The sequence below is a fragment of the Malaya genurostris genome, chromosome 2 (genome assembly GCF_030247185.1).
Source record: "Malaya genurostris strain Urasoe2022 chromosome 2, Malgen_1.1, whole genome shotgun sequence".
Taxonomy (NCBI): domain Eukaryota; kingdom Metazoa; phylum Arthropoda; class Insecta; order Diptera; family Culicidae; genus Malaya; species Malaya genurostris.
Genome location: NC_080571.1, coordinates 193,044,076 through 193,058,250, shown reverse-complemented (window position 1 = coordinate 193,058,250; position 14,175 = coordinate 193,044,076). Strand labels below are relative to the sequence as shown.

The 14,175-nt window shown below is 39.4% G+C and overlaps 2 protein-coding genes across 3 annotated transcripts in view; one reads left to right on the top strand and one right to left on the bottom strand.

Moving 5' to 3' along the window:
- The window catches only part of LOC131432975 (uncharacterized), a 290,167-nt gene that overhangs the window by 62,743 nt on the left and 213,249 nt on the right, over positions 1-14,175 (bottom strand). The window lies entirely within an intron of this gene.
- LOC131432974 (gamma-aminobutyric acid type B receptor subunit 1) overlaps positions 741-14,175 on the top strand; it is a 247,899-nt gene continuing 234,464 nt past the window's right edge. Inside the window, exon 1 of the mRNA XM_058599660.1 lies at positions 741-1,039. Coding sequence (XP_058455643.1) covers positions 965-1,039 — 75 coding nt within the window. The 5' untranslated portion in view covers positions 741-964. The remainder of the gene's footprint in view (positions 1,040-14,175) is intronic.

Sequence of the window (14,175 nt, the reverse complement as noted above, 5' to 3'; positions counted from 1 at the left end):
TAAACCGATATGTAAAAATGTCGTAAACTGTTAGTGGAAATCGTATTTATTCAGAATTTGTGCGCACTTGAAGCGATTGTGCGTAATAATGTTTTTACGCGGAACAGTGAAGTGAATTTCGAATGTTTCACTCTAATTGTGATGAAGTTTTTTTGTATCTTCAAACCTTCCGAGCTGCGCCGTCCGGTGTACTATTTGTATTCGGTTTTTGTTTTCCGAGTGCTCAAAGTTTTCAGTGAGAATGAAGAAACAGTGATTTAGAAGAAAAAAAATTCAAAAAGATGTTTACGTTTCGTTTATGTCTTTTTCTCCAACACAACATCGTATTTATACCTGTCAATATAGAAAAGCCAACCGCGTCTGAATTGTTTTCGGCAGTAGTGTGCCATCTAGTGGCTAGTAGTCATTAAGGTGTTACCGTTTCGGTGACAGGGCGCCATATAGCTGCAGATTGCAGAAGCCAATTCAACTATTCATATTGGTTGAAAACAACATTATATTTCTTTAATTCAACTAAAAAATTAGTTCACTGGATATGAAGTGTGCCTTAGCTAAGAAATGACAGTACGTTTAATTTGTGAATTCAACTAAAAAAAATAGTCATTTCAACAAATATTTTATTATTATTAAGGGAATGAGAATAAAAAATCTAAATCAGCAAAAGTAAGATTTTTTTAGTTGTCTCAAAAAATAACTAACTAAAATCAGCAAATCAACTAAATTTTTCGCGAAAATGCTGATTTCGGTCGTTCCGTGCAAGTAATATGCGAGCTGTAGTTAATGTTTGAAATTACGTGTTATCCTGTTGATGTTTAAACACCCCGTGGTGGTATTTGTATTTATAGTGAAAGTTTGAATATGAAAATCATGTTAAAGTAATTGTCCAACAGTTGGGATCCGAAATTAGTTGTTTCGAGAATCCGCATTAAATTACAGTTACTCCTGATCATCGAATAATATATCCATGATACTGTTGCTGTTCAGTTCCTCTATGATGGGCTACTACATTAGGAGATCGAGTAGACTAGCACACAGATGTGTAAGTATACTAATTCCTTAGCAAGAGACTCGATGTTCAATCAACAAAACGGGAAAAATCATTCAATTGGAAAAAGGAAAGAAAAAAAACTGAACATATTCCATCATATTCTTGATTTGTATTCAATGTGGAGATAACAGAAGCCCAATCTATGGTCTGGGTGACATAAGCGTAGGGCAAAACGGAATCACATAAGAAAACAGCGAATGATTAGGGTCGCGAAAATTGTTGTCAATGATTGAGGGTCTATTGTACAAGGAGACATTGGCCATTTTGCGTTCGATGAACCGAACAGATCCATTGGAACTGAGCAGAAGAGTGTAATGAAACTGTATTTTGATTGAACCTTTTTATCTGGGACACAGCTGTCTTATTCTGTTTGGGGATGAGCCTGATTTTCAATAGTCAATGCTACTAGAAAATATTGTAGGAATGAATGTTATCTTTGTTAATGTGAGTCCGCGAAAGTAAAAAAATCTTAGATAATGAGGCTCAATAATTTTACCAAAGTTGGATAACACTTCGGAGGTGGTCGGAAGTATTTTTCATAAAGAAAATTCTGACAAGCGATCCCGAGATAGGTGTCTTATTAACAATTGATAAATTTTACGTGAATCGATATGCGGAGCACATATACTACCTACTCATGATAGCGGGTTACAGGATACATTTATTGGGGAAGGATGACGCGCAAAACTTGACGATGATGTTAGTTATCATCCATCTACTCATCCTGTTTATCTATGTACATTCAAACACACATACTCAAACTATATATAATATCTAAACCTAAAACATCGGAATTTGTAGTATGAAAACACTAATTGTATACCTTTTAAATGGTTGTAGATTGAGATCGCAATGTGTATTTATCGTGAAGTGAAATTTTTCGTGTTCGAGTTAGTTTCGCCTTCAATATTCATAAAGATTGTAACATGGTAACATTTAAGTTTTCTTTCCAGAACCTAGGTTTGAGAATAAATGTCCCGGGTTGGCGGTTCAATCCATATGGCCCTGGTCTCATAAGCCAGTTGTCATATGTTCGAATGAGTTGTCGATCATACTAAGGATACTAAGTATCAGTAGGATCTTAGCACTAGACATGCAACAGTTGTACGCTAAGAATCGGCTGCGAAGTCTGTTGAAAGAGAATGTCAAATTCCTACAAAAAGAATGTGATATCAAGACTTTACTTCGAATTTTTAAATCGATGTTGGAAGTTACCCATGTCGCAGTTATAATGTGTTGCCCCTGCCCGCTCGTGAATTTGTGGTTTTCAACTGACATATGACCAAAGATAAATAATAAAGACATGTACGTGCATATAAATATTTTAAAAAAATGTGGTTCGTTCCCGGTACCTTCTGAAATGACCGCACTCACCGCTTGGTGGAGCGCGAGATTAATTGCATTGTTATCATTTCAACCAAAGTGTGCCATAAAATCTCAATGTATACAAATGAGCTACCGAATCGAAACACGACGTAAAATACACTGGTGGCGTGATAAGACAGTTTTGGTTGTGTTGGTAATTTTCTCACGAAATTAAGTATGGCGCGCCGGGATTCAAGCATGTAAACATAAACAAACGACCATTTCAGATCGGGATTTCACTTCTAAGTTACTCCAGTTGTCGCGCAGCCTGGCAAATCTTTGCCACTAATTGAAAATCTGGACATTTTTTCGTCAAGGGTTTGCAAGGTAACGTCGAAATATAGAAAATTTTACACACATCCGATTCTGTTCATTTCGTTGGAGGAAGGATTTGGCGGATCGCACTGTAGTATCTATTACAGTTATTATGGATAATGGAGTGATTGTGCTGTGGGTGGCATTTCAAAAGCTGGTGATGAAAACGATTGAAACATCCCGGAACAAAATACCGTATTTCACTGTCAATGTTTTCGTAAACAGAACCAACTCTAAATATTTTCATAAAAGCAACTCCCGGAACGACATTTGTTTATGTTTTTCTTCTTCACGTCTCTCTGTTATTCCACAATAAAATGACAACCGCACTAACACATAGAAAAATGTGATCACCAGGGTATTTTACATCGTGGAATCGAAAGGGTTCTCACGGTTTGACATTTGCATTAGGAATGTATGATGGGAACTCAGCAGTGTAACCAATTTATCAGCATTGGTGCCAGTTTCGCGGAGGACCGTAGATGTGCGCCAAAAAAAGATCGTGACTGTCATGTCTGGAAATTAGTTTGTGATATGACATCATCAAAAATGACACATTTGTACAGTTGATTTAACACATGTTTCATGCATTCTGAAACATTTCCAAGTGCTGAAACATGTAAATTTACGCGTCTGTGTGAAAAGCTGGGTAGATTTGACACAGATTTCAGTCAGTTAAGTTAAGTCTGTCGAATGAAAGCCGCGGCACTTTTTATTTTCTATGGTTCTGTGTAGGTTTCATTTCAGACCCGAGGCGATTTTTTCAAACACATTTTTTCGAGATAACGCCAAAATTTTATATATCTGCATCTGGCAAAAAGTTACTGCAATTAAATAATCTCGACATTCATTGACGCAATGTACGTCAATGATTATAATCAAACTATTTTCAGCATGTGTCAAATATTTAAAAACTGCTCAAAAGACCACAATCTGCATTTATTCCGAAGTTTATGAGCGATTGTTTCTTATTAACTTGTGACATTTAGTTTAGAATTAGTGTTAGTTTTCGTGTTAGTGTTAGGGGTAAGGAATGAATAGTTTCATAAAATCGTTTTTTTTTTCATTTTATTGTAGTTTAACATTTCGAAAATGTTGTAAAAAAATTCAGTGTAAGTTACCAAAAATATTGTTTCGCTAACTTTTTGAGAGAAACAATTTAAACGCAATTTTCTGCAAATCAATTTTTCGAAGTTCGTGAACACGATCCTGAAAATCTACTCAACCGATTCTTTTCAAACTTGGAACATACTTTCTTGGTAAAAAAATGCCTCCCTTCTAGGTTTTTGAAATTTTTTCATTTTTATATTATGGTAATTTTTCACTTAAAAATTGACGGAAAATTAGCGTAAAATCGCGTTTTTTGCTTAAATATGCCACGAATTGTTGCAAAAAAATCAAAATGATAACTTGAGAACGACGGAAAGCGAGAGAAATAACTCGTACTTTAAATAAATTTAAGAACATTTTTGATTTCAGATAATTCTAAGCCGAGTTATCGTGTTCACGGTTTTGGGGAATGCTCTGTTACCGCCTTATTTTTCAATATTAATATACGGAAATTTAACTGAATATTCTTTAAATGATGCTTTATAATGTAAAAAAAAGTTTAAATAAATTGGCTTAAGCTGTTTCTCCGTAAAAAAAACAAAAAAGTGTTTTTTGATTCAAATTATCCCTCACTCCTTGCTTTCTATATGAGAAAGGAAAAACGTGAAAAATATACATTTTAAATTACGCGAAGTCACATGTATCAGAATATATACAGACCTTTTCAAAATTATAAGGCCACCCATAAATTTCAAGATACAAAAAAAAGGAATAGTTTTAGGATTTTTTTTCGATGAAAGATGAAATTAGATTATAAAACACTAATGTGAGTCCAAGAGTTGATTGATTTCGCTGAAAAACTTTTGTGATGAAACGTTTTTAAGGAAAAATGGCTTTTCAAAATTATAAGTCCACTTGCAGTTTATTGAGGTTCGGATGATTAAAATAAGCAACAAAAAGTATGATCTGTTGCTCCACCAGAACGGTTTATTGTCTGAAAAATACGATTTGGCATACTTTGCATTAATTTCTGCAGTGTTCCCAAGACTGAAGAATAGCACTTTTTAGCTCTTGTAATGATGAAAATTGACGATTATTGGCATAAATTTGTCGTACCATAATACCCCATTGATTCTCAATTGGATTGAAATCCTGGTCAATTGGATTGAGCAAGCTGGTCAGTCCAAAATATCAATTTTCTCGGACTTTAACAACTTCATTGTTTCAGCACTTTTATGAATATTGGCGTTATCCTCCTGGAAAATGAGCTTTGACTTGCGTCTTCTTTTAATTTCTGCCGAAGACTAGCTTTGAAGACATTTATGTAATCGGAACTTTTCATTTTGTGCGATAAAAATTGAAGTTCTTTGAGAAATATCGTGGTTGCTTACGTAGATCACGCCAATATCCGTTGAATCCATCTGGTCCGTCTACACACTTAAAAAATGTTACATCTTTATAGATGCACATAAAAGGAGCGTCACGAATTACTTACATTCACAATACAAAGCATTTAAAGATAAGTCATATCATTAACTTCACAGTTGTTTTAACTGAAGCTCACATCGACACAGACGCAAAATATATGTTTACATTTTAGTAGATGTAATATTGTGTCATCACCGAAGAAATTACGGCATACTTGAATTTACGTCAAGCGTAAATTTCATTTTTTCTAAGAGTGTAGGTTAAACTTTTTTTCATCCGAGAATATCACCTGTAATAGTTTAACACATTTGTTATTAAATAGTTTAAATGCGATACTTTGCTGGATTTTTCAGAAAATTTGCGACCGCACATCTGCTACGACCAATTTCTCCTGCAATTTTCCCGATCCCCCATCCTACCTTCTTGAAGGCCAAAATTTGTCCTTGTTCTTGTTGATTTAGTCTCTTTCGCTTACCCATAGTCACATAACGCTGTTAAATGAATAAAAATGATATTTATAATCATTATATTCAACACAACCTGACAAACATACAAGGTGGCCTTATAATTTTGAAAAGGGATAATTACTAACATCTGCTGCTTCGGCTTTGTTTGTCAACAAATATGCGATACGAAAATGTTTTGCTTGTATTTGTGTCATCCTTCATCGATTGCCATCGTTGAGTTAGGGTGGTCCCATTAAAATCACGGCGAAACTTGAAATACGAGGGTGGCCTTATAATTTTGAAAAGGTCTGTAGGAGCAGACCGATATTCAACAACGGGTGAAAGTTCATCAAATCAACGGAGAAAATTGCACTTGCACAACGGAACAATATGCATCCTAGAAAAGGTTTTGTTTGAATCCGAATTTTGTTTGGTCTTTTTATGAAAGAAACTCTTTCCAGATGAAAGATTGTTCACTATTATTCATTACTCTAATAGCTGTTACATATTTTTCGAAAGAGAATTCCTAGGCCTTTTACTACACATAAATTTGGTTATGTCCCAGTATTGTTTCTAAATTTTTTCTCTTGTGATTATTAGTTAATTTTGTTATTTTAATTACTAACGAGATCATACTTATATCAGTACTTCTTACAAAAATTGCCTTTTGTTTCAAATTTTTTACTGCTCGATAATCGCGTTTGCCCCCAAAGACATGAGACGATAATTTTGAAGGTTAATCAATTTAATTGCAAATACATCATCTATATTAGAGCAGCATTATGAAGAACCTGTTTTAATCCACCTAGTAGTGCAATGGTATCTTTCTAATATAACTCATGTTTTAATTAATATTACAAAGGAATTCTAAAAAAAACTTTTATTTGAATCATAAATAAAAACAAAACGAATTGGTTTGAGCATAACCTTTCCAGCTTTTAAAAAGTTTATGGGAATACGAACGAAGATGCAGTATATCCTAAATCAATGTATTTGTTCATCAAACAACCAAACCTGTTCATTCCTTTCGTGACCGTCGTATCGATCGGATGGTAGTTTGCATTAGAGCAGCTGTGCGTTAATCCATTCTAATCCGTTTCAAGGTCATTTAATATCAAATCTTTTGTATTCGCGAGCTTGTACAGTAGATCAATACAGTATAAACAATAAATACAGTTAGACAGTGCCGGGTGCTATTGTGTTAAAACAATACGAACAGTGAACGGACGTTTAGTGTGGTGCCGTGAACCGGTGCTGTGTGCATATTAATTCTCAGAGGCCGTTGTAACTAACGCTTGGCCTCAGCGGCCGAGTTGCTACGGATCATTAGCTAAGTATTAATTTTTTTTCCTTCGTGTCCCTTTATCGTCTTATATTTTGACTCCCCCTATAATTTGCGCGGAACCTCAACCGCGCTATGGCAAGTCCATTAAATTCTACCCTGCCCCCCGAAGATAAAATGGAAACAGATTCTAAATCTGCTCCAAATAGTAAGACTCACCGGGTTAAACAGTATCCCGAAGAGCCTTCACCCTCGGCCGGCCTTTATGTGGTTTATTTTCGGATCAAAGAGAAGAATAAACCGCTTAATATTTTGAAAATATCTGATGACTTGGCGTCGAAATATCCAACATTGAAATTTATCTCAAAAATTCGTCCCGATAAGCTCAGGGTCTCGTTGACCAGTCTGAAACATGCTAATGAGATCGCTCGAAACGATCACTTTACGCGGGACTACCGCGTTTATATACCAGCTCGCGAAGTCGAGATAGACGGAGTGATCACGGATCCCAGTCTGACATGCGAGGACATTCTCAAACATGGGGTCGGATGTTTTAAAGATCCCTTGCTTAAGAATGTCAAGATACTGGACTGCAAACGTTTGCATTCAGTATCGATCGCCGCGGATGGGACAAAGTCTTATCCCCACTCGGACTCGTTTCGGGTGACCTTCTCCGGCTCGGCTTTGCCGAAATTCGTTCTCCTGGACAGGATTCGTCTACCTGTACGACTTTTCGTACCACGGGTAATGAATTGCACTAGTTGTCAACAACTAGAACACACAGCTTCCCATTGTGGAAATCGGCCCCGCTGCTCGAAGTGTGGAGAGAGTCATGCGGATGGCGTTTGCGACAGAGACATTGAAAAGTGTCTTTACTGTGGGGCGGCCCCGCATGACCTCACAGCATGTTCTGCGTATAAATTGCGTGGAGATCATTTGAAACGATCTCTCAAGCAACGATCAAACCGCTCGTTCGCAGAAATGCTGAAAATCGCCACACCACCTGAACAGAACCCCTACACCTGTTTGTCTGCGGACGATTGCGACTCTGACGATCCTCAAGAAGGTACATCTTCAACTGTCCCTCGTAGTTTGAGGAAGAGGAAAAATATATCATCTCCTAAACTCCCTAGAAAGGGTTCGAAGATCTCTTGAAGGCCCTCCAAAAATAACAGCAGAAGGAAGTGTTGGTAAAAAAAACGAAAAGAAGAAGCCAAAAGCTCCTAGTTCCGGAGACTTGAAATCGGAGAAAGAATATCCAACACTTCCGGGGACACCCAAAACCCCGAAAGTCCCCAAGGAACCAGAAAACACATCAAGTGCTGGACTTGTAAAATTCAGTGACATTGTGGACTTTATATTTTCCGTCTTCAACATTTCTGACCCCCTAAAAGGTATTTTGATGACTTTCCTGCCAAAAGTTAAAATGTTTTTGATGCAGCTGACTGCAAAATGGCCTCTCCTCTCAGCAATCGTTTCCTTCGATGGCTAATTTTTCGAACGAGGTCAAGGATTCGATCACTGTTTTACAGTGGAACTGTAGAAGTATCATCCCGAAAATAGATCCTTTTAAATACTTAGTAAATGATCTGAAATGTGACGCATTTGCATTGTGCGAAACTTGGTTAACTTCTGATGTATCACTAAACTTCCACGATTTTAACATTATTCGCCTGTATCGAGATAATCCCTACGGAGGAGTACTTTTGGGGATAAAAAAGTGCTATTCCTTCTTTCGAATTAACCTCCCCTCGATATCAGGTATTGAAGTTGTCGCATGTCATGTCACAATTAAAGGCAAGGACCTTTGTATTGCTTCCATCTATATTCCCCCTAGAGCCTCAGTTGGGTACCACTGGCTCAGCAGTATCATGCAACTTCTTCCCGCACCGACGTTAGTTTTAGGAGACTTTAACTCTCACGGTACGGGATGGGGTTGTCTTCATGATGATAACAGATCAGCTATGATCCATGATATTTGCGACAACTTCAATATGACAATCTTGAATACGGGAGAAATGACACGAATTCCCGCACCACCAGCAAGACCAAGTGCGCTGGACTTATCCCTTTGCTCGACATCGCTACGGTTGGATTGCACGTGGAAGGTAATCCCTGATCCCCACGGTAGCGATCATCTGCCTATCGTAATTTCAATCGCCAGCGGATTAAGACCATCGGAAACAATCAATGTTTTGTATGACCTCACACGAAATATTGATTGGAAATGCTACGCAATATCGATATCTGAGAAACTAGAAACAACACAAGAACTTCCTCCGGAGGAAGAGTACACGTTTTTGGCTGGCTTGATTCTCGACACTGCGATTCAAGCTCAGACGAAACGTGTACCCGGCGCGAATACCAACATTCGTCCTCCCAACCCGTGGTGGGACAAAGAGTGCTCATCACTGAACGCGGAAAGATCTTTAGCATTCAAAAAGTTCAGAAAATATGGAACACCTGATAATTATAGAAATTACGCAGCACTAGATAAGCAAATGAAGAACTTAGTTAAAGCAAAGAAACTAGGTTACTGGCGACGGTTTGTTGACGGATTAACAAAAGAAACATCGATGAGCACTCTTTGGAACACAGCCCGACGAATGCGCAACCAAAACACAACGAACGAAAGCGAGGAATATTCTAACCGCTGGATATTCGATTTCGCTAAAAAAGTATGTCCTGATTCTGTTCCGGAACAGAAGATATCCCACGCCGCGACTTCGAATACAAACGAAACACCGTTTTCGATGGTAGAGTTCTCACTTGCGCTCTTGTCGTGTAACAATAAAGCCCCGGGGTTAGACAGAATTAAATTCAACTTGTTGAAAAATCTTCCTGACTCTGCCAAAAGGCGCTTGCTGAATTTATTTAACAAGTTCCTCGAGGGTAATATTGTTCCACACGACTGGAGACAAGTGAGAGTTATCGCCATTCAAAAACCTGGGAAACCAGCTTCCGATCACAATTCGTATCGGCCGATTGCTATGCTTTCCTGTATCCGGAAGTTGTTCGAAAAAATGATTCTCTTCCGTCTAGACAATTGGGTCGAGACTAATGGTTTACTTTCAGATACACAATTCGGCTTCCGCAGGGGTAAAGGAACGAACGATTGTCTTGCGTTGCTCTCAACAGAAATTCAAATGGCATTTGCTCGTAAAGAACAAATGGCATCAGTTTTCCTAGATATCAAGGGGGCTTTCGACTCTGTTTCTATAAATATCCTATCTGAGAAGTTGCATCAGCATGGTCTTTCGCCGGCTTTGAACACCTTTTTATATAATCTATTGTCCGAGAAACACATGTATTTTGCACATGGTGATTTGTCGACAATACGATTCAGTTACATGGGTCTTCCTCAGGGCTCATGCTTAAGCCCCCTTTTATACAATTTTTACGTAAACAACATTGATGAATGTATCAACACATCTTGCACGCTAAGACAACTTGCCGACGACAGCGTTGTGTCCATTATAGGACCCAAAGCTGCCGATTTCCAAGGACCATTACAGGGTACCCTCGACAACTTGTCGACGTGGGCTCTTCAAATGGGTATCGAGTTCTCTACGGAGAAAACTGAGCTGGTCGTATTTTCAAGAAAGCGAGAACCAGCACAATTACAGCTTCAACTAGGGGGTGAAACCATAGCTCAGGTCTTCACATTTAAATATCTCGGGGTCTGGTTCGACTCCAAAGGCACCTGGGGATGTCACATTAGGTATCTGAAACAAAAATGCCAGCAGAGAATCAATTTTCTTCGCACAATACCCGGAACTTGGTGGGGTGCCCACCCAGGAGATCTGATCAGGCTGTACCAAACAACGATATTGTCCGTAATGGAATATGGATGCTTCTGCTTCCGATCCGCCGCGAACACCCATTTCATTAAACTGGAAAGAATTCAGTATCGTTGTTTGCGTATTGCCTTAGGTTGCATGCAGTCGACTCATACGATGAGTCTCGAAGTGCTCGCGGGCGTCCTACCGTTGAAAAATCGATTCTGGGATCTCTCATATCGATTGCTAATCCGATGCGATATCTTGAATCCAATGGTGATTGAAAACTTCGAAAGGCTTATCGAGCTTAATTCTCAGACCCGTTTTATGTCCTTGTATTTTGATTACATGGCTCAGAATATTAATCCTTCTTCGTTTGTTTTCAACCGTGCTCATTTCTTGGATACTTCTGATTCTACTGTGTTTTTCGACACATCCATGAGAGAAGAAATTCGTGGAATTCCGGATCACGTACGCCCTCAAGTGGCCCCACATATTTTTTATAATAAATTCAGAACAGTCAACTGTGAAAAGATGTTTTACACTGACGGATCAAACATCAACAGGTCCACAGACTTTGGAATCTTCAATCAGAACATAACCGCTTCGTACAAACTCAGTGATCCGGCTTCAGTCTACGTCGCAGAATTAGCTGCTATTCAGTACACCCTTGAGATCATTGAAACCTTGCCCAAAGACCATTACTTCATTGTCACGGACAGTCTAAGTTCAATAGAAGCTCTCCGCGCAGTGAAGCCAGGAAAGTATCCCCCATATTTCCTGGGGAAAATACGGGAACACTTGCGAACTTTATCTGAACGGTCTTATTTAATATCGTTAGTCTGGGTCCCTTCGCATTGTTCCATTCCGGGCAATGAAAAGGCAGACTCATTGGCTAAGGTGGGCGCATTAGAAGGTGATATTTACGAAAGACCAATCTGCTTCAATGAATTTTTCAGTATCTCTCGTCAGAAAACTCTCGAAAGTTGGCAAACTTCATGGAGCAATGGCGAACTGGGACGATGGCTGCATTCCATTATCCCTAGGGTATCGACGAAACCTTGGTTCAGGGGGATGAACGTGAGTCGTGACTTCATTCGTGTGATGTCTCGGCTCATGTCAAACCATTACACATTCAACGCGCATCTCCGGCGTATTGGAATCGTGGAGAGCGGTCTCTGCGCTTGTGGTGACGGTTATCAGGACATCGAGCATGTCGTATGGACGTGTACGGAGTATCGTGACGCCAGGTCTTTATTAAAGGACTCCCTAAGGGCCCGAGGTAGACCACCTGAAGTTCCGGTCCGAGATGTGTTGGCTAGTCGGGATATCTCTTATATGCTTCTTATATACCAGTACCTCAAACACATTAATATCCAAGTGTAATCTGTTATACCTCGCTCAGAAAGTATAATCTCCACCTACAGGTTCGACACTAACATCCGCCCGATTCTCTCGATCACCGTCCTGTCCACCATCTTCATTGGAACTAACAAGATCTCTTTTTGTCACTAACTTTTCGTTCCCCCTTCCCCCGTCTCTTCACCATCTCGATGGCAACTAATTAGATCTCTGTAGTTTTCAGACATTTTGTTTCCATACCCCCTATTTACCTCGGTTTCCACAATATTTACTTTTTTTATTTTTTCATCTCTTCGTAACATCACCATCACCGCCTACGGTCCTACGCTCCAGGCGATGACCAGCATGCGGGCCACCCGCCGGGCCTTCGTAGCCTGGGGGTGTTTCCCGCGGACCCACACGAACTGAAAGGAAGCGGCCATAGATAGCACCAACTGGAAGTCATGCAATATTCAATTCACCGACCACTGCCGAACGCCAGCTAAAAGCTTTTTCCAAAAATTCTAGACGACATAATCTAATGATACTATTCTAGTTTTAAGTTAGTCGTTAATTAAGATTAGGAAATACCCTTGGCATCTTAGAGCTTAAGCAGGGTGCCTAAAAATATATATTATACTATTGAATAAAAAAAAATCCAAACCTGTTCAACTGACGAATTAAACGGCTTGTTGAAAGTATTTTACACGAGTGAAAACTCGAGTAAAATACTTTCGTCATGTATAAAAATACGCTCTTGAAAATGAAATTTTTAAACTAAACAGCCCGTAACTTTATAGGGTTCCATGGAATTGTGAAATCTTTCATTTGAACCTTGTGAAAAATTGATTCAGCGGCCTTTGAGAAAATGTAGCGCACTTATTTTATTTTTTTTAATCCGGAAGTTGGATCAGGATGAAGCTCAATAGTAGTCAATGGGACTATAGGACCTTCCATTCGAATCTGATTTGAAGAAAATCGGTTATGCGTCCTCTGAGTAAATCAAGTGCACGTTTTTTCATATTTTTTGCACTTTTTACCTCACTACTCTCGATCCGCGAAAAATTCAATAGCAGGTTAATGAGCCAAGAGACCTTTCATTTGAATCTAAGTTTGTGAAAATCGGTCCAGCCATCTCTGAGTAAATCGAGTTGACATTTGCGACACATGCACACACAGACATTTTGCGTACTCAACGAACTGAATCGAATGGTATAGGCAGGCCCGTGCGGGTTTTAAACCCCTCCCCCCCTCCATGGAAGATTTTTGAACAGTAAATTCCATGAGCAATAGAGTACTTTTTATGTCAAAGTTCCAATAACTTGACCTTTCTTTCAAAGTTTTGCACCTTCCTCACCTTTTGAACCCCCCTCCCTCCCTTGAATCCCCACTCCCCTTGAAGAACCATCCCCACCCACTTTTGACCCCTCCCTAGAACTTTCCATTGAACTTCCCCTAGAACCCCCCTTGAATGATTCCTGCGCACGGGCCTGGGTATATGACACTCGACTTTCCGGGCCTCGGTTCAAATGTCGGGTTTCACAGTGATTGCATATCTTTTCCTTATGAGAAAGGTAAAAATCAATTTCTTTTAAAAGTTGTAGCTGACATCAAACACAATCTATTGTGTACAAAAACGAAAAGGACATCGCATCGATTTTGTCAGTAAAAACCATTCAAACGAAGAGGTTGTGTTTCGATTGTACTGGCTCGTGAGTTAACGGCTGCTACCGAGACAATTCTAAGCTTCAGGTAGTTAAACTGCCCATAGCAAACGCAATATTCGGGGCGTTTCCCGACTGGAAAGCTAACAACAAAGGCCATCCCGTTCATACGCACAGAGGTGTAGAGACACAGAGGTGCGAGAGCATAGAAGTGACGAGTCACAGAGGTGCCATCGCATAAAGGTGCGAAGACGAAGGGGTGTAAAGGCACAGAGGTGCTAAAGCAACCCAGTGCTGATCTACCAGGTACCAGAATTTGTACGCTGCGTAGGATCAAAAGAGACGGCATATATCGCGAGGTGCTACACTGCAAGCATCGCATTTGATCGCCACCAAGAGCAAAAGCACTGTACCTGGGGTCAGGTACAGGCAGCACAGCAAGTGCAGTGGTGTCCAC